Source organism: Ailuropoda melanoleuca, chromosome 10 (assembly GCF_002007445.2).
Source record: "Ailuropoda melanoleuca isolate Jingjing chromosome 10, ASM200744v2, whole genome shotgun sequence".
In the NCBI taxonomy this organism is placed as follows: domain Eukaryota; kingdom Metazoa; phylum Chordata; class Mammalia; order Carnivora; family Ursidae; genus Ailuropoda; species Ailuropoda melanoleuca.
Window position 1 is genome coordinate 29,375,654 of NC_048227.1, and position 25,045 is coordinate 29,400,698.

The window sequence follows — 25,045 nt, forward strand, 5'->3', positions numbered from 1 at the left end:
AGCTTGAAAATTCACTGGCCCTTGGCCTGTTTTTGTAGGGCTGGGAGCTAAGAACTGCTTTTGTATCTGTAAAGGGTTGTTTGCAAGAAAAAAATAACGTGTGACCCTTGTGCTAGACCCCAAGAGCAGCCTTAAATGGGGATGGAGGAGGGATTTGTAAGCGGATGGGTTTCTTTTGTGAAGTCTTTCCTTCCCTGAAGGTGTAAAAACAAAAAGGAATTTAATTGAAATATGTACAAGAGAGGTACTTGATCATTTTAATAATGTGCTTTGGTGAAATAATGGCTGGTGGGACGGTGTTGCTGTTGTGTTAGTGTATGTGACAGTGCATATTTAGCTCTGTAGTTGGTGTTCCTGTAAAACGTTGTATTTGGAACTACATTTCTCTCCTCCCTGCTTCACAAGAAATTAGAAGTCCCNTTTCCTTCCCTGAAGGTGTAAAAACAAAAAGGAATTTAATTGAAATATGTACAAGAGAGGTACTTGATCATTTTAATAATGTGCTTTGGTGAAATAATGGCTGGTGGGACGGTGTTGCTGTTGTGTTAGTGTATGTGACAGTGCGTATTTAGCTCTGTAGTTGGTGTTCCTGTAAAACGTTGTATTTGGAACTACATTTCTCTCCTCCCTGATTCACAAGAAATTAGAAGTCCCAGGGAAGGAGTTCTGTGTTTACTTAGCATTTAGCTGTATTGTGGCAAGCATCAGAATGTGCATGTTGTCTCTGTGGTTCCCAAATGCCAGAGAATTTTCTGGATAATTGCTTTGTGCTTTATATTAAGAATTTTGAAAATATACAAACCTCAGAGTCATAGTTCTAGTGACAAAATGCAAGCACTTGCTATAGTTCATTTGTTGGAAACAAACATTTCTGTAGTCTGTTACATTGAAGGTTTTTTTTTCATTTGGATGAATGTATTATTGGAAATGTGGGAAGTCATCCACTGAATAATTATGAATCACTACGTAAATGCTAAGTAACATGACATGGGGGTTGTTACCCTTTTTATATAATCCTATTGTTTCCCTTTTTCTGCGTTGTCTAAAACCTTGGAAAGAAGAGTGGGAAAGCAGTTGTGTATAAAAATGGCAGCGTATAGAGTAAAATGAGGATTGTTTCCAGGGTGGAAGGCACCACAATGCAGATTTGCTTTTTGGAAACGTCACTACTTCCCAGAGTAAAGAAGTGAAAGAAATTTTCCCAGGGAGTCAGTGACTTCTTAGCCATGCTGATTAAAAGCCACATTACTTCATCCAGTGGTATTTAGTTTTGAAGTATCATGCTTTATTTATTAGCAGTTCTCCTCAGGAGTATTTTTCTTGACCTGAAATTCCGTTTTGTTCCATGATCCCTGAGAGATTAGCTCACACAGATGTCTCCTGGATAGCACACGGCCAGTCCTGATACAAAAATTTCCGCACTGCTCAGCTCCAGCGTTTCTCTTCATTCTTTCAGTGTATCCTTGGGTGCCTGACTTTGCAGTACACCAAGCGCTGTTAGCTCTGGGCCTCGGAGAGAGAATTAATTTCAGAAGCTCAGCAGTTTACACTTAAAGTCACAAGGTCAAGAGACTCACCTTTTCCTTTCTCAGGAGAGATACACACTTTAAAAAATAAAAATAGTCATCCTCTGCTGTTGGAGGGGTTTTCGTGGGGAAAAAAATGCAAGAAATACTTTCTTCGGTGTCCTTCCCAGATGATGGACCATTATTAAGACTTATTGGCTAATGTATTTATTATCTAAGCCTAAGTTTCTTACTGAATCTTGCTTTTTCACAATTACCACCCTGGCATAATCCAATAGAAATATAACATGAACCACATAGTTATTTTAAAATTTTCTGCTGGCTGCATTAAAAGTTAAGAAGTTGGGGGGCGCCTGGGTGGCACAGCGGCTAAGCGTCTGCCTTCGGCTCAGGGCGTGATCCCGGTGTTGTGGGATTGAGCCCCACATCAGGCTCTTCCGCTATGAGCCTGCTTCTTCCTCTCCCACTCCCCCTGCTTGTGTTCCCTCTCTTGTTGGCTGTCTCTATCTCTGTCAAATAAATAAATAAAATCTTTAAAAAAAAAAAGTTAAGGCTTGTGTTCCCTCTCTTGTTGGCTGTCTCTATCTCTGTCAAATAAATAAATAAAATCTTTAAAAAAAAAAAGTTAAGAAGTTGGTAAAAATCACTTATGTGTATAAAATAATACATATAACCCAGTGTATCCAAATTATTACCATTTTAACATGCAATCGGTATAAAAACTGTTGATATTATATATATATATATTTTGAACTTTATCTTTTATACTTTCACACTTAACAGCACATCTTAATCAGATGCTGAAATTTCATTGGAAATATATAATTTGTATTTAGATTACATAAAAATTACGGTGGAAAAAAAGATTTACTTTAAAGTTTTCCAGTGACTCAGTTGAATATCACTTTTAAGTTAAGTCATTTAAAATGAAATAAAGATAAAAATCTAGTCCCTCACTCACAGTTATTTATTTATTTATTTAAAGATTTTATTTATTTATTTATTAGAGGGAGTACGAGTAGGGGGAGGGACAGAGGGAGAAGCCAATTCCCCCCCTGAGCTGGGAGGCTGATGCGAGGCTCCATCCTAGGCCCCTGGGATCAGGACCTGGGCTGAAGGCAGATGCATAACGACTGAGCCATGCAGGCGCCCCCTTCACTCACATTTAAAGTGCTCATTAGCAATATGTTGGTAGTGGCTAACATATAGGACCATGCAGTTCTGGACATAGGCCTCATTTTCCAAGTGTCCCAGTGTAAAGCAATTTTTTCTTGAGTTATTGAGTCTCCTGCAAGCACATCCCTGAGTTAAATGGTTTCAGATTCATGTTCCTGGTTATCTGTTAGTGGATAAGTGTGAGTTGTGTAACTTTGCCTCAGGCAAATTTATTATTATTATTATTATTATTATTATTATTTTTGAGAAAGAGCTCAAGAGAGCACGTGCACACGTGTGTGAGGGTGGTGGGAGGGAGGGGCAGAGGGAGAGGGAGAGAGATTCTTAAGCAGACACCATGGTGATTGTGGAACCTAACTTGGGGCTTGCTCTCATGATCTGAGCCTAAATAAAGAGACAGTCAACTGACTCAGCCACCCAGGCACCCCTATTATTAATTTTGAAACAGTTGAAAATCTATTCCCTTTCCTAACAGAAGAAACTATTGTTATTCTTTCTGGAATTTTTGAGAATTTTAACATTTTGCCTCCCCGCGGTAGTTGATTTTGCCTCAGGATGTGGGTGCTTTACCCTAATACTAAACCGAAGTTTTAGTTTTAAAACTAAACTAGGACAGGGAGTTCATCCATTTTAAAGTTAGTTTTAAATTCAGGCAAGTGGTTTTAAGCAGAAGAAGTCTGATATTAAAATGTTATGCAAAAGCCCCCAAACAAAAATCTTGATGTAAACCAGAAAGATTGCAATGAGCCACGTGCATCTGAGTAGAAACCAAATTTCAGATTATTGCGTCCTGGGTGCGCCTTTGGTGGTGGCCACGAGGTGAACAGTGATGGTGGTGTATGGAAGGTATGGGAAGGTCAGCAGAAGCTATATACCTGGGTGAATGTGGGAAGCAGGGGTAGAGCTTTCTGTCAGTGGCAGAGAAGAGCCCAACCTCAAAGATAGTAAGGGGTAAACCTGCGGAAGTACTGGGAGTAGACAAGATTAATGGATCAAAGCAAGGTCATTTATTATTCAGAGCTCACAAACAGTGACGTGATGCCGTGGGCCGAGATGGTGGCTATATGTGCGGTGCGCTGCCTTGTAGCGGAGAGACCCAGAACCAGGGGCTCAGCACCTTATATAGCAAGTGGCCAATAGGCCAGTCTTCATGCTGGGGTCAACTTGACCTCCTTAGTTTCCTGTCTGACCAGCTACAGAAATTGGTCAGTAACTACAGCTTTTACCCAGATGTTCTTTCCTGGTCTTGGTACATCTTGCAGTTGTTGTTGTGACACCTTTCACTAGATGGTTAATAGAGACTTGAAACTGGCCAGTTACCTGGCTAAGAAGAGTTTATTGAGATATTTTTAAAAAATTAATTGAACAGGATCATGTATGTCGTTGTTGGACCTTATTTTGCTGGGGGAGGGAAAAGCATTATTCCAAATTTATTTTTAATTCAATTCAGAGTCCTTAATTAAAATATTGAAGATTCATTACTTTTAGGACAAAATTATTCATTTTGGAAATGACAGAGACCCCTACTGTAGAAAGCCTTGGAGCCCTGCTTAACAGAGAATGTTCTGGATGTGCAAGTGAGAAGTGTTTACTAAAATATAACATACACACAGAAACATGCACATATTTAAAGCATAGAGGTCCATTAATTTTCCAAACAAAAAACACCCATGTAGCCTTAACCTGCTCTTAAATCAAGAAACAGAACATCAGCAATCAGAAGGCTTTTTTTATGTTCCCTCTAGTCACATAGACCCAAAGTAACTACACAGACTAATTTTGCGTATATATATTTAAGAAGTGAAATCATATATTTTTTATGTCATTCAACCTTATGTATTTCTTTTTTAAAAGATTTATTTATTTATTTAGGGTGGGGGGCAGAGGGGGAGGGAGAGAGAGAATCCCAAGCAGACTCTTGCTGAGCACGGAGCCCAAAACAGGGCTCGATCCCAAGACCCCAAGATTATGACCTGAGCCAAAATCAAGACTCAGAGGCTTAACTGACTGAGCCACCCAGGCGCCTGAAACTTAAGTGTTTATGATTCATCCATATTGGTGCATGTAGTTTTAAGATTAGTCATTCTCATTGCTGTATAGTATTCCAGCATTGAAGTATACTCCAGTTTATCTGTATGTTTTACTGTTGATAGACATTTGTGTAGTTTTGAGTTTTTGGCTTTTATGCATAGTTCCTAGAACGTCACAAAAACATATCTTCGGGTGAATGTATGGATGCCTTTTAGTTAAACAAATATCTAGGAGTATAATTGCTGGATAATAGGCATGCACATGGTCAGCTTTAGTAGATTTTCCAAAAAATTTTTTTTTCTTATTTTAGATCACCCTCCCCAGTGTCCATCACCCAGCCACCCCGTCCCTCCCACCCTCCTCCACTCCAGCAACCCTGAGTTTGTTTCCTAAGATTAAGAGTCTCTTACGGTTTGTCTCCCTCTCTGGTTTCATCCCATTTCATTTTTTCCTCCCTTCCCCCATGATCCTCTGCCTTGTGCCTCAAATTCCAAATTATCAGCAAGATCATGTGATAGTTGTCTTTCTCTGATTGACTTGTTTTGCTTAGCATAATACCTCTAGTTCCATCCACATTGTTGCAAATGGCAAGATTTCATTTTTTGATCGCTGCATAATATTCCATTGTGTATATACACCACATCTTCTTTATCCATTCATCTGTCCATGGACTTCTAGGCTCTTTCCATAGTTTGGCTTTTGTGGACATTGCTGCTATAAACATTGGGGTACACGTGCCCCTTCGGATCACTACATTTGTGTCTTTGGGGTTAATACCCAGTAGTGCAAATTGCTGGGTTGTAAGGTAGCCCTATTTTCAACTTTCTGAGGAACCTCCCTACTGTTTTCCAGAGTGGCAGCACCAGCTTGCATTCCCACCAACACTGTAGGAGGGTTCTCCGTCCTTCACATCCTTGCCAACATCTGTCATTTCCTGACTTGTTAAGTTTAGCCATTCTGTCTGGTGTGAGGTGATATCTCATTGTGGTTTTGATTTGTATTTCCCTGATGCCAAGCGCTTTTTCATGTGTCTGTTGGCCATTTGGATGTCTTTTTTGCAGAAGTGTCTGTTCATGCCTTCTGCCTATTTCTTGATTGGATTATTTGTTCCTTGGGTGTTGAGTTTGGTAAGTTCTTTATAGACCTTGGATACTAGCCCTTTATCTGATATGTCCTTTGCAAATATCTGCTCCCATTCTGTTGGTTGTCTTTTGGTTTTGTTGACTGTTTCCTTTGCTGTGCAAAAGCTTTTTATCTTGATGAAGTCCATAGTTCGTTTTGCCCTTGCTTCCCTTGCCATTGGTGTTGTGTCTAGGAAGAAGTTGCTGTGGCCGAGGTCAAAGAAGTTGCTGCCTGTGTTCTCCTCAAGGATTTTGATGGATTCCTGTCTCACATTTAGGTCTTTCATCCATTTTGAGTCTGTTTTTATGTGTGGTGTAAGGAAATGGTCCAGTTTCATTCTTCTGCATGTGGCTGTCCAATTATCCCAACACCATTTGTTGAAGAGACTGTCTTTTTTCCATTGTACATTCTTTCCTGCTTTGTTGAAGATTAGTTGACCACAGAGTTGAGGGTCCATTTTTGGGTTCTCTATCCTGTTCCATTGATCTGTGTGTCTGTTTTTGTGCCAGTACCATACTGTCTTGATGATTACAGCTTTGTAATAGAGCTTGAAGTCCAGAATTGTGATGCCACCAGCTTTGCTTTTCTTTTTCAACATTCCTCTGGCTATTTGGGGTCTTTTCTGGTTCCATCCAAATTTTAGGATTATTTGTTCCATTTCTGTGAAAAAAGTTGATGGTATTTTGATAGGGATTGCATTAAATGTGTAGATTGCTCTAGGTAGCATAGACATTTTAACAATATTTCTTCTTCCCATCCTTGAGCATGGAATGTTTTTCCATTTCTTTGTGTCTTCCTCAGTTTCTTTCATGAGTATTCTATGGTTTCCTGAGTACAGATCCTTTGCCTCTTTGGTTAGATTTATTCCTAGGTATTTTATGGGTTTGAGTGCAATTATAAATGGGATCAACTCCTTAATTTCTCTTTTTTCTGTCCTGTTGTTGGTGTATAGAAATGCAACTGATTTCTGTGCATTGATTTTATATCCTGCCACTTTACTGAATTCCTCTATGAGTTCTAGCAGTTTTGGGGTGGCATCTTGTGGGTTTTCCACATAAAGTATCATATCATCTGCAAAGAGTGAGAGTTTGACTACTTCTTTGCGGATTTGGATGCCTTTTATTTCTTTTTGTTGTCTGATTGCTGAGGCTAGGACTTCCAGTACTGTGTTGAATAGCAGTGGTGATAGTGGACATCCCTGCCGTGTTCCTGACCTGAGGGGAAAAGCTGTCAGTTTTTCATCGTAGAGAATGATATTCACTGTGGGTTTTTCGTAGATGGCTTTTATGATATTGAGGTATGTACCCTCTATCCTTGCACTGTAAAGAGTTTTAATCAAGAAAGGATGCTGTCAAATGTTTATTCTGTNGTACTGTGTTGAATAGCAGTGGTGATAGTGGACATCCCTGCCGTGTTCCTGACCTGAGGGGAAAAGCTGTCATTTTTTCACCGTAGAGAATGATATTCACTGTGGGTTTTTCATAGATGGCTTTTATGATATTGAGGTATGTACCCTCTATCCTTGCACTGTAAAGAGTTTTAATCAAGAAAGGATGCTGTCAAATGTTTACTCTGTATCTATTGAGAGTATCATATGGTTCTTGTCCTTTCTTTTATTAATGTAGTATATCACATTGATTGATTTGCAGATGTTGAACTAACCTTGCAGCCCAGAAATAAATCCCACTTGGTTGTGATGAATAATCCTTTTAATGTACTATTGGATCCTATTAGCTAGTATTTTGGTGAGAATTTTTACATCCATGTTTGTCAGGGATATTGGTTTATAGTTCTCCTTTTTGATGGGGTTTTGTTTGGTTTTGGATGAAGGTAATGTTGGCCTCATAAAATGAGTTTGGAAGTTTTCCTTGCATTTCTATTTTTTGTTAAGTTTCAGAAGACTAGGCATTAATTCTTCTTTAAATGTTTGGTAGAATTCCCTTGGGAAGCCATCTGGCCCTGGGCTCTTGTTGGGAGATTTTTGATTACTTCTTCAATTTCCTTGCTGGTTATGGGTCTGTTCAGATTTTCTATTTCTTCCTGATTCAGTTTTGGTAGTTTATACGTCTCTAGGAATGCATCCATTTCTTCCAGATTGTCTAAGTTGTTGGCATGTAGTTGCTCATAATATGTTCTTAAAATTGTTTGTATTTCTTTGGTGTTGGTTGTGATTTCTCCTCTTTCATTCATGGTTTTATTTATTTGGGTTCTTTCTCCTTTCTTTTTGTTAGGTCTGGCCAGGGATTTATCAATTTTATTAACTTTTTCAAAGAACCAGCTCCTAGTTTCGTTGATTTGTTCTGCTGTTCTTTTGGTTTCTATTTCATTGATTTGTGCTCTGATCTTTATTATTTCTCTTCTCCTGCTGGGTTTAGGCTTTATTTGCTTTTCTTTCTCCAGCTCCTTTAGATGTAGGGTTAGGTTATGTATTTGAGGACTTTCTTGTTTCTTGAGAAAGACTTGTATTGCTATATACTCTCCTCTTAGGATTGCCTTTACTGCGTCCCAAGATTTTGAACAGCTGTGTTTTCATTTTCATTTATTTCCTTGAATTTTTAAAATTCTTTAATTTCCTGGTTGACCCATTTGTTCTTTAGTAGGATGCTCTTTAGCCTACATGAATTTGAGTTCTTTCCAACCTTCCTCCTGTGATTGAGTTCGAGTTCAAAGCATTGTAGTCCGAAAATATGCAGGGAATGATCCCAGTCTTTTGGTACTGGTTGAGACCTGATTTGTGACCCAGGGTGTGACCTATTCTGGAGAATGTTCAATGTGCACTTGAGAAGAATGTGTATTCTATTGCTTTGGGATGGAATGCTCTGAATATATCTGTGAAGTCCATCTGATCCAGTGCGTCATTTAAAGCCCTTATTTCCTTGTTTATCTTTTGCTTAGATGATCTGTCCATTGCAGTGAGGGAGCTGTTAAAGTCCTGTACTGTTATTGTATTATTGTTGACGTGTTTCTTTGATTTTGTAATTAATTGGCTTATGTAATTGACTGCTACCATGTTAGAGGCGTAAATATTTACAATTGTTAGATCTTCTTGTTGGATAGACCCTTTAAATATGATATGGTGTCCTTCTGCATCTCTTATTATAGTCTTTGGTTTAAAATCTAATTTGCTATAAGGATTGCCACCCCAGCTTTCTTTTGATGTCCATTAGCATGGTAAATGGTTTCCACCCCCTCACTTTAAATCTGGAGGGGTCTTTGGGTCTAAAATGAGTCTCTTGCAGAGAGCATATTGATGGGTCTTGTTTTTTTTATCCAATCTCATACCCTATGTCTTCTGATTGGGGCATTTAGCCCATTTACATTCAGGGTAACTATTGAAAGATAGGAATTTAGTGCCATTGTATTGCCTGTAAGGTGACTCTTACTGTGTATTGTCTCTGTTCCTTTCTGGTCTGTGTTACTTTTAGGCTCTTTGCTTAGAGGACCCCTTCCAATATTTCTTATAGGGCTCATTTGGTGATCGCAAATTCTTTTAGTTTCTTTTTGTTCTGGAAGCTTTTTATATCTCCTCCTATCTTCACTGACAGCCTAGCTGGATACAGTATTCTTGTCTGCATATTTTTCTCATTTAGTACCCTGAATATATCATGCCAGTCCTTTCTGGCCTGCCAGGTCTCTGTGGATTGGTCTGCTGCCAATCTAATGTTTCTACCATTGTAGGTTACAGACCTCTCCCCCGCTCCCCCAGCTGCTTTCAGGATTTTCTCTTTGTCTCTGAGATTTGTAAGTTTTTGGTTAGATGTCGGGGTGTTGACCTATTTTTATTGATTTTGAGGGGGATTCTCTGTGCCTCCTGGATTTTGATGCCTGTTTTCTTCCCCAAATTAGGGAAGTTCTCTGCTATAATTTGCTCCAATATACCTTCTGCCCCCCTCTCTCTTTCTTCTTTGGGATCCCAATTATTCTCGTATTGTTTCACTTTATGGTATCACTTACCTCTTGAATTGTCCCCTTGTTGTCCAGTAGTTGTTTCTCTCTCTGTCTCAGCTTCTTTGTTCTCCATCGTTTGGTCTTCTGCAGCACTAATTCTCTCTTCTGCCTCATTTACCCTAGCGGCTAGAGCCTCCATTGTTTATTATACCTCATTAATAGGCTTTTTGATTTCTACTTGGTTAGATTTTATTTCTCCAGAAAGGGTTTCTCTAGTATCTTCTGTGGTTTTTTCAAGCCCAGCTAGTATCTTTATAATCGTTATTCTGTACTCCAGTTCCGACATCTTACTAATGTCCATGTTGATTAGCTCCCTGGCAGTCGGTACTGCCTCTTGTTCTTTTTTTTGAGGTGAGTTTTTCTGTTTTGTCATTTTGTCCAGAGAAGAACAGATGAACGAGAGAACAAAATGCTAAAAGGGTAGCAACGACCCCAGAAAAATATACACCAAACCAATCAGAAGAGACCCAAAATTGGTGGGGGGGAGAGAAAAAAAGAAGAATATGATCAGGCTGGTGACTAAAACAGAGCCACACACTAGATTTGGGGTATATTTTGGTCTGTTAGAAGAATCTGCATCCCAAAATTTTAAAGAAAGAAAAACTTATATATATACAAAAAATAAGGTCAGATGCAACGAAGGGATAGAATATAACTGTAAAAATGAAAATTAAAAATTAAAAAAGGAATTGATAAGTTGGTTGAAAAAGAAAAGAAAAATTTAAAAAAAAGAAATAGAAAAAGAAAAAATAAAGAAAATTAAAAAAAATTAACTTTGAAAGACAAAGGAATCGTGGGGGGTAAAAGCCATGAATTCTAGGTGCTGTATTCCCCTCGCGCTGGAGTTTTGCAGTTCTCACTGATTGGTAAACTTGGTCTTCGCTGGATGTTCTTGCTGATCTTCTGGGGGAGGGGCCTGTTGCAGTGATTCTCGGGTGTCTTTGTCCGGGCAGGATTGCACCACCCTTGCCAGGGGGCCAGGCTAAGTCATCTGCTGGGGTTTGCTCTCTGTGGCTTCTGTTTCGTGCAGCTCTAGAGGAGGAGAATGATAACGGTGGCCTCCCAATCTCCCGCGCGGAGCCGGAGCCGACAGCTTGGGGCCCACTCCTCAGTGTGCCCTCAGAGAAAAGCAGTCAGTCGCTCCTGTCTCCCTGGGCTCTGGCCACACTCTGTGCTCACCAGGCCTGTGACCGAGCATGTCTGTCTCTGGCGTACGGCCCCATTTGGAGTCTCCAAACGTCGCAGATTCCTGTGGCATGCTCCCATGCTGCTCCTCTGGGGGGAGGAAGGGGCTCTACCCAGATCTGCAGCTTGTTGAGCAGTGGCCCGACTGTCCCTTGGATCATGGTTTATGGCTACCCCGAGCTGAGAGCCCACTCGTTGGCTCAGTCTTTGCAGCTGGCTTCCCCGCTCCGATACCTGGGAGCCCTGCTGCACTCAGGCAGCCCTGGTCTTCCTGTGACCCCCAAGGGTCCTGAGACCACACTGTCCTGGCGAGGATTCCACCCCCACTTAGGCACTGGAGCGACGTGCCCTCACCGGAGCAGACTTCTCAAAGTTCCGATTTTGTGCTCCGCGGCTCTAGCACTTGCCAGTAGCTGACTGATGGCGGCTCCCTCCCCCCGCAGTCTGTCTTCCCATATATCGCCTCAGATTCACTTCTCCATATAGCCTACCTTCCAGAAAGTGGTCGTTTTTCTGTTCATAGAGTTGCTGCTATTCTATTCTTCGATCTCCTGTTGAGTTCGCAGGTGTTCAGAATGGTTTGATAACTATCTAGCTGAATTCCTGGGACCAGACGAAATTTAGGTCTCCTACTCCACCATGTTGGAGCCCTCCACCCTTTTGTGTCTTTCTTACCCTGTAAACTTCCTCTGCTAATTCAAGGACTCCTTGCACACATGACAGTACAAATGTAAGCGGCTTCTTCTAGCAAGATTTCCGCTATATGCAGGAACTTAAAATAGATGTGTGAATTTCATAGATAACTCTGTATGTGAAAAAAAGAGTTTTAAAATTGTGGTATGTTTGGGCATGTTTGAATCTGCTGTGTGCAGGCAGGCTGTCCATTCTTTATGCAGTTAAACAGTTTTTGAATGGGCCCTTTCCACTTTTGGATCAGGCTGTCACTTTTTATTCGTCTGCTCCGATAAGTCACGTTGGTGACATTGCTCGACTACCAAGTGGATTTCCTCACTGGCTGCTTTTCCTTCTCCTCTTCTCTTTTTAGCTGTGGCTATCCACCAAGATTCAGCCTTCTTCTAGAGAGCGGTGCCTTCTAACCCACTCTTACATCCTGCTTTTTCTTCTGACGGCTTTGGGATTTGAACTTACATGTTATGCCATTTTTTAAAATTCAAATTTTGAGCTAATTTGATACTTGTAGAAAAGTTGCAGAAATAGTACAGGGAGTTCCTCCATTTTTTTCCTTCACCTCGCTTCCCCCAGTGTTAAGATGTTATATAACCAACCATTTGTGATGGTGCTTTGGTCAAAACTAAGAAATTACCATTGGTACAGTATCATTAACTGAACCACAGACCTTATTTGAATTTTGCCAGTGTCTTCACTAATGTTTCTTTTCTGTTCCAGGATCCAATCTGGGATCCCACATCGCATTTGGTTCTTTTTTCTCCTTGGTCTCCTCCAACTGGTGATAACTCCTTGGTCTTCCCATGTCTTGTATGACCTTGACACTTTTCAAGAACACTGGTTGTTGTCCATTTTGTTGCTCAAAGAGCCCTGGCTTTCGCCATTAGGAGCGTCTTGGGCGGCTCCCTTGTCCTTTGAACACGCTCTGTCCTTTATTGTGATGCAAGGTGTGCCCGTCTCCTTTTGTACTTCCCTTGCCCCAGCTCTGGAGTGAGCCTCCTCTCCAGGGAGCCCTGGTTTCTTTCATGGAAGAAGGGCATTTAGAAACCAACACTGGGGTGCTGGGTGTGCTCTTTGGTATCAGGTATCATGACTTGTAGGCCCTTTCAGCAGGTAGAACGAGGACATGTATTTACACCCACGAGTATGTGTATGTTTGTAGTTCTCTTTCTGTTACGTGTATGTGTGTGTGTGTGTGTGTGTGTGTGTGAAAAGCCATAAGTTTATACTCATTCCCCCTGATTCCAATCTAACACCAGAGTGTAGCTTTCCTCTATTAATGTATAACTTCTTCCACCCACCATGAGAAGCCTGGCTCTCATTGTCCTTAGTTTTACAGTATTCAGTCAAGATACTGTTCTGGTTACTCAGTGCTTTCTCCCTACCCCTCCATCGTGGTGTGATAGTTAAATTTATTTGTTAGTGCTTGTGTTCCACATTGGGCTCCCTCACATCTTGGTTGGTTTAATGATTTTTGTTTGTGACTGTGTGAAGGGTGTGAAACATCCCTGAGGCTCCTAGAGTCCCCATACAAAAAGGTGTCCCCAAAGGAGGAGGGTCAGGCTGCCTCACCCCTGTTCTCCCAACTCTGTTTCCTCTCCTTTCCCATCCTTGCCCCCCGGCCCCCATACGTAACCAATCTCTGTCGTTTCTGGCTTATCCTTCCTGTGTTTCTTTGGTTTTGTGCCATTTTAAACTCATCTGATTTGTGTGAAAGGTGGTCCAGCCCGGAGTCAGGGGTTGCCACGCCTGCCTGCTCCCTGCGGGCCGCTCCTCCGGGAGCAGGGCGACCCCGCTGCTGAGAGGGTGATGAAGCCGGCAGATCGGTGTGTTCAGTACCTTCGTACTTTTATATTTTGGCTACTTGGATATAACTTGGTTACATTTAAAGTTTGACTGGTAGCTTGTTTAACATCTAATAAAGCAGAAGAGGGCTAGGAAAGAGTGTATCTCTTCCTACACCATCTTATCCACTCGCCTTTAATACTAGATATTTTAGTCAGTTTTTAGCCACACAAATACTACGTCTACTCCTTGAGGGAAAGAAAAGAAAGCTTATACATAAGGATAAGGTCCCCTTTGACCTCTATCCCCACACAAACTGTTTTTATTATCCTTTCAGAGTCTTTATACTTTTTTGAAACATACGTGCCTATAGGGAAAAAAATGTATGTTGTTTTATAAGATGCGAGGTTTTTTTTTCTTNATCCCCACACAAACTGTTTTTATTATCCTTTTAGAGTCTTTATACTTTTTTTGAAACATACGTGCCTATAGGGAAAAAAATGTATGTTGTTTTATAAGATGCGAGGTTTTTTTTTCTTAAACATAAAAAGGCATACTTTACCTTTCTTCAGCTTGAGTTTTCACTCACATGTGTCAAAAAAAAAGTGTTCATTTTGTATAGATAGCCCCACTCCATTGTTTTGAACACCTGTAGAGTATTTTTTGGCGACTGTCCTTACGTGTGACCCTGAGTGCCCAGGTGTGGATCAGCAGTGGGGTCTGGGGCTGCAGCCTCTGCCCGTGTCTCATTGTGAGCAGCACAGCCCCTTGCTGTCCTGAGTGGCTGCCACTTTCCATGTCCCACCAGCATCTTCTCAGAGTGTCCTTTCTCTGCTGGTCACCAATACTTGGTATTTCCTATGTCTCAAATTTGGGGCAGTTTGAGGGTAAAGAGAGATACTTTGTTTTGTTTTGTTTTGTTTTATTTTTTAAATATTTTATTTATTTATTTGACAGAGGGAGACAGCCAGCGAGAGAGGGAACACAGCAGGGGGAGTGGGAGAGGAAGAAGCAGGCTCCCAGAGGAGGACCTGATGTGGGGCTCGATCCCAGAGCACCGGATCATGCCCTGAGCCAAAGGGAGACGCCCAACGACTGCGCCACCCAGGCGCACCGGATACTTAGTTGTTTTTTTTTTTTTTAAGATTTTATTTATTTATTCGACAGAGATAGAGACAGTCAGCGAGAGAGGGAACACAAGCAGGGGGAGTGGGAGAGGAAGAAGCAGGCTCATAGCAGAAGAGCCTGATGTGGGGCTTGATCCCATAACGCCGGGATCACNGTGGGGCTCGATCCCATAACGCCGGGACCACGCCCTGAGCTGAAGGCAGACGCTTAACCGCTGTGCCACCCAGGCGCCCCCGGATACGTAGTTTTAATTTGCTTTCCTCTGAAATAGGGAGTGTACTTTCATGTAATTATTAGCCTTTTACATTTTTTTGTGTGGTTTGCTCATTTTTAACTACTTTCTTTTTCTTATTAATTTGTGTGAGTTCTTTGTACATTTTAGATTCTTTCATTTAACCAGTATTTATTGATCTCTTAGATGCCTAGGCACTGCGGTAGGTGCTGGGGGGTTAGCAATGAACAAGGTTTCTAATTTCATAGAAGTTAAGAGGAAGTTGGACCAAAAGAAATCAAAATAATTCAACCGGATGATGTAGATATTAGTAAGTGCTATAAAAAAAATAGAGTAATGGTAGACAGTGTGCTCGAGTGGAGGGGACGCCCCAGTTTCCCCTACAGACTTCATCCTTGGAGTAGTTGCATTGAGGCGAGGTGGCCAGGGAAGGCTTCTTGGGGAAGGTGGGGTTGGAGCTGAGGTCTGAATGATGAGGAGCCGGCCATGGAAATGTCCAGACAGAACCACATGTGCTGGGGCTAATGAGAGAGGGGCACAAGGTCGCAGGAGACGAGGTCAGGTCATCGCAGGCTGACACAGTGCAGGTGACTGTCAGGGACGGTCCTCAGGAGGAGATGTGAGGTCTGTTTCAGGAGGACGTTTCTCCAGCTCCTCCTTTCCTGTCTAGGCTAGGTGACCAAAAAGAGCTTTGCTCTGGGGATTTGTGCATCAAGACTTGATCATTGGGTTTTGTGGTTGTTTTAAGGCATAGGCTTTTTCTTTAATAAAGGAAAATTTTCTGTTTCAGATTACCTAGGAACAGTACGATTTGGGGTTATCACAAATAAACATCTTGCGAAACTGGTATCCTTAGTACACTCTGGAAGTGTGTATTTACATAGACATTTCAACACATCACTTGTAAGTATTTTGAAATCACATTTATATTAGCGCAGTGGTTGTTAACCTTGTTTAGGTCATGGACTTCTCTGAGAATTGGATAAAATCTATGGGCACTCTCCCTAGGAAAGTGTACATGATTTTGTATGCAAATTGAGAGTTCCTGCAACCCCACGCTAGAGCCCGTGTCCCTGTTTACAAACCCATGCATTAGAGGGCTCTCAGATGTAACATCTAGAAATTCTTTGTTTATATTCTTCGACTTTGGTACAGCCTCGTTAGTGTTCCTCCTTGGATGAAATTGCAGGATTATTCTGTTGGGGAATTGTTCCTCTGGGCCCATGTTCTCAGAGGTCAAGCTTCCATTGGGTGATGTTCTTTGTTCATTTGTTCCATTCATCAGGAGGAATCATGTGACATGCTCTTCTTCTTAGCTGAGGAAATGGATTTTGAAGTTCTTGTTCAGTCACAGCGAGAAGTTGATGGCTTCTCACCCCAGAGAGCCTTGGTTTTCCATTGTCGTCTTTGTTCCCTAATTTCATTTGCTTTTGGTGAACCAAGCCCAACTCAGCTATTTCTGAGCTTTTGACCTGTATCCTGCTTAGTCCTGTGCCTCTCCTCGATTTATTGCTGCTGCTCCAGTCCCATCACTGAGAATTTATTTTCCTTAAGTATTTTCTGTCTCTAACTTCACTGACAGTGTGAGTGACTTACAGGTTGAGTGAAGACCAGTATCTGTGTAACACATGTACCCAGCCCATTGAACTTGCACTCCCCTTGAGTCAGTGTGCAAGTCTCCTGCCTGCGAGGGGACCGTTAGGCCCTCTCTGGGGTGCCCCCTTGGTTGCCAGTCCCCTAGGCTTCTGCAGATCCCTAGGAGCCCAGATGCTGTGTTTTATTTCTTGTAGTTTATACTGCAAGAGTCAGTTGTACTTTTGTGTTTTCCAAATAGAAATGTGTACATGACGTTTGAGTATGTTTTTTTCAAACTCCCACCATCCCGCTTCGAGAGTCACTGCTTTGCTGATTTCTCTGCCACCCTCCCGCTCTCCTTGTGCCTCCAAGCGTCTTACTTTCTCTGCTTCCACTGTCTGTCATTTTCCTTCCTCCTTTGGTAGCATGCTGTACAACCCACATGTATCGTATGGATTTAGAGGGGAGGCACTGAGGAAGGAACATAAAACCGAGAAACGGGGGCTGTGCTAATGGCCCTGACAAATGCACTGGGCTTACTGCATCGGGTCTGTAGTTCTTAAGGTTGGTCGGTTGGTTTAGCAGCAGAATTCCTTTTATCAAATGAAATACTGGGATACCAGTATTTTAACAAATAAAACCAGTGGACATCTTTGTCAAGAGGCAATTTAATTCTCTTTCTTGGAGAGTATAAAAGATCTCATATTGTGGAACCCTCCACAGCACTTTTTTTGGGAGTTTCATTTGAAACCCAGTGATCCATATTGTTGGAATTTCAAACAAATTTTATGTTGACCTACTTTGGTTGTTACAGAGAAGCAAAGCACAAAATCTAAATGTCTCTTTCCCTTCATTCCCTACACATAAGTGTGATCTGTGGCCTTGTACATGTTCTGGGTCATTCGTGGATTCTTTCAAGCATGTGCTGAATTCCTGCTGTGTGCCAGATGTTCCTCTAGTCACTGGGGGTGCAGGTGACCAGAACAGCTACAAAGCACTGCCCTGAGGGAGGGTCTTCTCCCACCATTATGAGCCAAGTTTTGGGGAACCAGCATAAAAATCTAAATGATCCTTGACTTTATAACTTCCATTCCTGTAGGTATTCATTGATCCTTTTACAGTAATCCTTTTATAAGAACCCAATAAAATGTAATCGCTCCCTTTGGCCAGGGTGGAAGAGGTCATTGTTGCCCGCAGCAGATCGGGAGAGTTCTTCGTTGATAGAGGAGTCTGCTAAAGGGAGCAGGAGGACTCAGTGACCTCAAAGTCACCTCTTTGCAGACGCTTTTGCTCTTTCCAGCCACCTGTGAGGAAATGCTCTGTCTGCAGGATCAGGGGCAGGTCACGTCCCTGAGTCATCTTGTCTGCACCTGGGTGGTAGTGGGGTGGTCGGGGGTCTCATGAGCCTGACTTGCCTTCAGCCCTCCCTGTGTTGTCCTTCACAGGTCTTTCCCAGGGAAGCCGTCAACTACACAGCAGAGAACATCCATAAGTGGGCCTTAGAAAATCGAGAGGCACTCTTCCGATGGCTGCGGCCCCATGGCGGCAAGAGCCTCCTGCTGAACAATGAACTGAAGAAAGGGCCAGCGCTTCTTGTATTTATACCTTTTAATCCTTTAGCCGAAAGCCACCCTTTAATAGATGAGGTAAGAGTCAAAATGTTTAAAGGTGTCTCATAGGGAACAGTAAACCTCATGAACTTGGACGTCTTGCTCCACGTTCAGAGTGATTTCCACCAGGAGCTGAGAGCCTGCCAGGAGTGGCAGCTGCGTTTCTGTGGCATTACGCCTTCCTCCCATAAATGGGCAGGAGAGTGTGTGCCGGGGATAGGATCCATTGCGGCCTCTCTGGCCACATTGACTGACAGCTGCTTGGGTCTGGCAGAGTCGGCAAGAACAGGCATAACGAAGCTGCGCCTCCCCAGGGTAGGACCAGATGTCCCTTGTCCTGTCAGGACCTACTGGGGGAGTGGGATAGAGGGGATGGACAGCAGCACAGGCAGGGTTCAATGTGGCCTTGGAGATGCCGTTGTTGGGGGGTTGGGCCTGACCGCAAGCCCTGGCCATCCTCAACCTGGCAGCCAGGAGCAGCAGTGGTGATACTGGGCCCCCTTGTTTCTCTAAGCCTTTCCTTTTGCGAAGATAAGCAGAGCGGTTTCCAGAGACAGACCCTGTCAGGAGTCTGCCCCTCCCTCCTGCTTTTCCTGTTTCAGCTAGTACACTCACTCTCTCTGGGTGTGAGTTTATTTTATACATGGATCATTTGGAGGCCCTTAGAGAGAGTAATAACAATTACCAGAGAGCACCTGGGATGGCTAAATTGGATTTACTGGGGGGGTTTATTTTTTCCTTCCCTCAAGGATCCCTTAATTGGCCAAAACCAATTTCAGACATCCAGTGTACCACTGGCTGGGCTTACCAGATACTGCCTCTGCCTGAACTCCTCCACGTGAGCCTGATGGTCTTCCTGGAGGCAGCAGGGAGACGGGGTTCTTGCCCAGCCAGACCCCTGACTTTGCTACTCTGGAACCTCATTGTGAAAGTTGTTATGCCTGCTGCAACCCTGGCTTAGAGGAAGAAAGGAGAGAAATGAAATAGCTTTGTTTCTTCTCCTCTGATTAGGGAGGACTTGAAGTAATAAGAGTTACTTTCTTGAGAAAATCTTCACTACACAGATATTTTATGAACTGAGACACTCTCCCAAATTACTAGGCCTTTTTCTGCATCTACTACTAAGAGCCTTAGGTTCTTTGTAGGAAAGGTGGGATTTTCAACCAAGGCATTAGCTATGGTTTGGGATTTTTACTTTGACTTTTAAATTTTCTTTGTGGAGGATTCCATCTTGAGTGATGTGGGCCAGTCAGAGTCCTGGGTAGGGTAGTGTTTTGTGACTGGAGCCCAGTTCCTCTCTCCAGGGGGCCATGGTTGGATTTAGGGCCCTGGTGGGAGGACACTAGCTTTCCCGCCTTTTTCCCTGGCTCAGTGTCTCCCTTCTCTCCCCTAACTCCTCCATCTGTGGCCAGGCCGCCTTCTTCTTCTTCTTTTTTTTTTTCTTTAATCACTTTGTTCCTGTGGCTGCTTTCCTCAGAGCTCAGAGTGTCCCTGCAAGATGAGTGGATCCCCCTAAACCTCAGAGTATGGTTGGGATTGTTGAAAACCAAATGGCATCTTAGCAGTATAATGGATTACTTAGCCAAGTAAAATGTTCTGTGCAGTACATTTCCCTCTTCATTTCACGTCAGTTTAGCAAATGTTTATCGAGCGCTGTGTCAGGGAGCTGTGGGGGAGAAGGATGGACAAGACGTAGCCTTACTCTCATGGTCTCGGAGGCTGGTCCAGGAGGGCCGCAGGAGCTTGCTTTTTGTTAATTCAAGGTGGAGGGAGGTCAGCGCCAGGCCCGGGTCAGGAGGAATTGGAAGAGAGGGCTCTGTCCCAGGAAGCCAAGGGTGGGCAGGGGCGAGGTTAGGAGAGGCTGTGGGCGTGGCAGGTACAGGGGACAGACTTTGGGGTGGCCAGGATGTGGATGGGTTAAGAGAAACTTAAGGGAAAGCGCAGCCTGAGCAGAGGCACAGTGGTGGGGAGGTTGCTGCAGGTTCAGTGTTAGCAGGTAGTGTAGGTTGTGTGGCCCCTGTAGGGGCTGCCTGGAGAAGACCCAGCTTGGAAGCCTGAAGAGGAGAGGCTGTTAGGTGCTTCTTTGAGGACTTCAGGATTAATCATGGCCATCACAGTGCCTGTGACAAAGCAGAGCTGTGTGGTCCTGTTACTCAGGTTTTCCAGGCAGCAGTGTTCCAGGAGTGTGGGAAATAGTCAAGTCTGGAACTTGGGTGCTGGTGGGGATGGGAAGTGGGGTGTGTGAGCAGAGGTAAGGCGGCCATCAGGGTTGGGTCAGGTGAGCATCAAACTTGGACATTTCCAGGCTGAGTTCTAAACTCATCAGCTCCTCAACCACAGGAGAGTTTAAGCCTTAAGCCTTTTTCCCACGACCACTTATAGGCCCAACTTGGGCAGGCAGTTGAGGAAGCTTACATTGTGGAAGAGGTCAGTGTCCCATGAGGGTAGTAGCATTGGGGCTTGCCCCGCAACAGGTTTTGAGGCAGCCATAGTGGGGAGTGTGGTGGGGGGTAAAGAAGAGGACGGCCATGTGCTGGCTCCACTGTGAGCCCTGTTCCAGGACCAGTAGCTGCTGACACATGCACAACCCCTCCCCACCCCCATGGGAGAACACAGCCTGCCCTGCACACAGTGTCAGGCCACTGATCCCCTGCGTCTCTTCAGAGAGTCCTAGAAAGGTCATAGGACATCTCGATGTGCTTCTCAAAAGAGATGCGCCCTGCAGCCAACAAGTCCGTGTGCCTCATTTTCTCCTTTCCCAGCACTGCTCTGAGGCGTTCCCAAGGTGAGCCTCATGAGCAAAGTCATGGTTATCTGGTTCTGACTTAAAAATTTGTCCGATTAAAGAAAATGGAAGAAAGCATTTACAGCACAAATATTTGAATTTATTTGCCAGATTTTCCTTATTAGTTCATGTGAAATTAAGTATGACCTCAAGTGATTCCCATGTAAAGATGGAATTGGACTTGTATTTGCAAAACTGCCCTGTGTGTGAAAGGAATATAAAGTAAAAACCAGTTCAGTTTATAGGAGATAAATGAGATAAATGAGAATGCCTCATTTTTAAGAGCATTACTTTATACAAAATATTTTCTTCAATTAAACATATCCTTTACGTGGGTGCTTTGGTTATGAGCAATGTTGTGGAAAGAGATGAGGGAAGAAAGGACTCCTGCTGTCCTTAGTATACTTCTACTTGGACTTTTTATAACAGATTATAGTAAGTACTTGATTTCTGTGGGATTTTTTTTGGGGGGGGTGCAGGGGGCACGGGTGGGAATGGTAACCTTTGTGTCTTTGAGTGTAAAGCAGTGCCCAGATGGGGCCAGAGGGCAGCTGGGCTCCTGTGGGTCATATGGGCCTGTCCTTATTAGTGTGATGTGCTGTCAGAGCCTTGTCCAGAAAGGGCTGAGATGTTTTTGTGTGGGGAAAAAAATGAAACAGTGGTTTATCATCTAAAGTGATCTTTTTTTTTTTTATGCCCAAGAACTATTCAGTTTATTTTTCTTAGAAATGCATATGTCTTGAATTAACACTCTCTATAAATACCATGTATAAAATTTTGGTTTTTTTTTTTAAATTGGAAAAGTACTCATTAAGTGGCTTCACAGACACACACACACACACACACTTTAATGAAACAAAATCGCGAGTGACTTAACACCTTTTAGCTGACTGGCAAGATTTGCTCCAAGTTAGCACATGATTCTGTTTTAGGGAGTAGATGGACTAAATGCCTTTGGATTATTATGACTTGCTTGTTTTTCTTATGAACTTGGGTGGGTAGTGAAAAGTACTCAGTTTGGAAATAGTCTTAGAATGAAATGTAAATCTAATCAGGCTAATACTGATCTGAGGGTAAAGTGGTTAATCTCCCCCAGGAAGTGGGAATTGGGAATGTGTATGTTACCCCGAGATGCGATTCATTCACCGTATGATCTTTGGCATTTGTTCTGTGCCTGGCTCTGGGGAGAACAGGAGAAATCAAACAGGGTCCGTGCCCATGAGGGTCCTTAAGCTTGTGGGGAGGGGTGGCATCTCAGCAGACACTTACTTGTGAGACTCTGTGGGAAGGGCTTTGGGGCCCTGAAGATGCAGAACCGAACTCCCAGGTGAGGTAGGGTGAGGCAGTGTTTTCTTCACTGAAGCAGCCAGCCTGTCGCTGGGCCTTGGGGACAGTATTGAGATTTGTCAGATGGAGGAGGTCCTGGCCAGGCTTGGTCTAAAGAGGGTGGGGCGACACTGGAAAGGCAGATGCAGGGCAGACCGTGTTAAGTTTTATCCTCCAGGTAGTAGGGAGCCATTGAATGTCATTTGGTGGAAGAGTGCTGTGCTTAGGGTAGTAGTTTTAAAATTGTGGAAGTGTGGAGGCCGAGTGAGGCGGGGGAGAACATGTGGTGGTGGCCTGTGATGACTGAGGGCCTGAATCCAGGCCATGGCCCTGGGGATGCAAAAGAAGGAGCCAGCTTTGTTGCTGAAGTCAGAGGTGGAAGGGTGTGAGGCTCTTGCTGATGCAGAGGGAAAGGTGGGGTTCAAAGGATCGCCATTCCCATTTTGTGATGCTGTTTTCCCATAGAGGGCAGTGCAGGGGGAGGAGGAGGTTATGGGGGAAGGCAGGCTGGGTGAGTGTGGTTTGAAACAGGTTGAATTTGTAGCCTCCTGTGAGGTGTGAATTTATTTGGAAACAGGTATGCCATGAAATCCTGTGATCCATAGGTGTTTGGGATGTTTTTAGACAGTGAAGGTGGAGAAGGAAGACTTCGTACTTAGGGAAGAGTTGCAAAGCTCTAAAGGCAAATGCACCCACCTGGGAGTTGAGATTTAAAATCTGACCATGGCCCCTTGGCCTGGGGCATGTTGTGGGGGAAGCTTGGCTCTTGTCGTGTGGTGGATGGAGACGCCTGCCTCCAAGATCCCTTCCTGCTCGACACAGTTGGCTCACTGTTAATAAAGTGACATGTTCTGAAAGATAATCCAAGCCTCTTCATTATTAACTTTTGGTGTAATGGTTTCCTCTTTGATGCCGTGAGAGGAAGAGCCGGCCCGGGCTCCTTGTGCATCAGACCAGGATGCTTTCCAGGCCCGACGGCTGCGGGGTCTCTCCCTCCGCCATCGCCACGCCTCTCATGAGCTCCGCCCTGTGTTTCAGATCACCGAAGTGGCCTTGGAGTACAACAACTGTCATGGGGACCAGGTGGTGGAGCGGCTCCTTCAGCACCTGCGGCGAGTGGACGCCCCGGTGTTCCGGCCTCTGGTGCCTGAGCCTCCCGCGCAGCTGCCGGAGCCGCCGCTGATCACAGCGTCCCCTTGCTGTAACACCGTGGTGCTGCCTCAGTGGCACTCTGTCTCCAGGACCCACAACGTCTGTGAGCTGTGTGTCAACCAGACCGCCGGGGGCGTCAGGCCGAGCTCGGTCGGCATGCCACAGTGCAGCTTTTTTGAGATGGCGGCAGCTCTGGATTCTTTCTACCTCAAGGAGCAGACCTTTTATCATGTGGCGTCGGACAGCATAGAATGCAGCAATTTTCTGAGTTCCTACAGCCCCTTCAGCTACTACACTGCATGTTGCAGGACCATAAACAGGGCCTTGATGGGCTTCATTGATTCTGGACAAGGTGTCTTTGAAACCCCAACCATTGCGTTTTCTTCCCTCGAGAAGAAATGTGAGGCCGATCCCCCAGGCTTCGTTCCTCACATTGAGGAGAACAGGTATCTCTTTCCTGAAGTGGACGCGAGTAGCACGAACTTCACAGGCCTGAGCTGCAGAACCAACAAGACCCTGAACATCTACCTTTTGGATTCAAATTTATTTTGGTTATATGCAGAGAGGCTGGGGGCTCCGAGCGCCACTCGGGTGAAGGAATTTGCCGCAATTGTTGATGTGAAAGAAGAGTCTCACTATGTCTTGGATCCAAAGCAAGCTCTTATGAAGTTCACCCTAGGTACTGTGGGCAGTTTCCTTCCCCAAACGTAAAAAGCACTGCTTAATACCGGGAACTTTTCTCCAGGGATGTCAGTACATTTGGTCATGCGGGGATGTCAGTTCTCTAGCTCACTTGAAATCTTTAGACTGCAGTTGGTCATCATTTTAAAAGAAGCTAATATTTTCTATCAAAGGGAACAGAAACTTCTAACTCCAAATTTTAGATAAGGTTGTTGTGTAGCCCCTCAGGGAGGGGTGGCAGTCCAGTGTTCCAGATTGGCAGTGCCTGTCCTGTTTCTGAGTTGGAGTGAGCTGCATGGGGTGGGCACCTGGCCACACGAAAGGCAGTGGGGTGGAGAGCTGTCATGCTGAGAGCATCCCAGGGGGTTGATGAACAGGACCCCCCACGGCAGCGCCACCCTAAAGGAGCTTAAACAGGAAGCAGTGAAACATAGAACCACCTGTTCTCCCTTTTGTGTCACAGGTTTGGATGTCCAAGTACCAAGGCCACCAGACCTAATTTGTTCTGTTGCTGTTTATACCTCCTTGAGAAATGCTGCTCTGACCTTGCGTGCCTAGGTTGTAATAAGCAAGCGTCAAGTGCAAAAACAAGTGTCCCGTTGCAAACCAGCAAAAACCACTTTGGGGGTGGGGGGACCCCGTTATGGGAAAGCATCTGCGAGCTTGCCCTTAGGGCTTGGCAGCAGCAGTAAACTAACCCACGCTGTCCTGTTCCCAGGGCTTTGCTGACATCCTGGATGTCCACACAAGGAAGTGAGAATTCAAAAGCCATGTTAGTTCAGCCTCAGTGGAAATGGAGAAAGTCAGTGTTTGCCAGATGGAGACAGGAGGAATTTGGTAGGGAGGGAAACCTTTTATTTCCAAGTTTTTGAGGGTATGAAAGTAATAGTAAACTCAAAGCCCCCTAAATAATAGTCCTTTTAGCTACCTTCTTTTAAACCCAGGTGAAGCTTGTTTCTGATATTTGACACTTTTGGAGATGCTTATGTAAATGTTGATTTTTTTTTTCCTGTGTCAAATTATGTTATAAAGATGAAGCTCCTGAGTGTTCAAAGGAACCCCGTGACCAATCGCTTTATGAATTGGCGTTCGCTAT

At 43.9% G+C, this 25,045-nt stretch overlaps 1 protein-coding gene across 2 annotated transcripts in view; it reads left to right on the top strand.

The window, feature by feature from the left end:
- Positions 1–25,045, top strand: part of TXNDC11 (thioredoxin domain containing 11) — a 60,370-nt gene that overhangs the window by 25,187 nt on the left and 10,138 nt on the right. For both annotated transcript variants that reach the window (XM_011232706.3, XM_019806255.2), the window contains 3 exons: positions 15,611–15,723; positions 17,841–18,041; positions 23,155–23,947. In XM_011232706.3, coding sequence (XP_011231008.2) covers positions 15,611–15,723; positions 17,841–18,041; positions 23,155–23,947 — 1,107 coding nt within the window. The remainder of the gene's footprint in view (positions 1–15,610; positions 15,724–17,840; positions 18,042–23,154; positions 23,948–25,045) is intronic.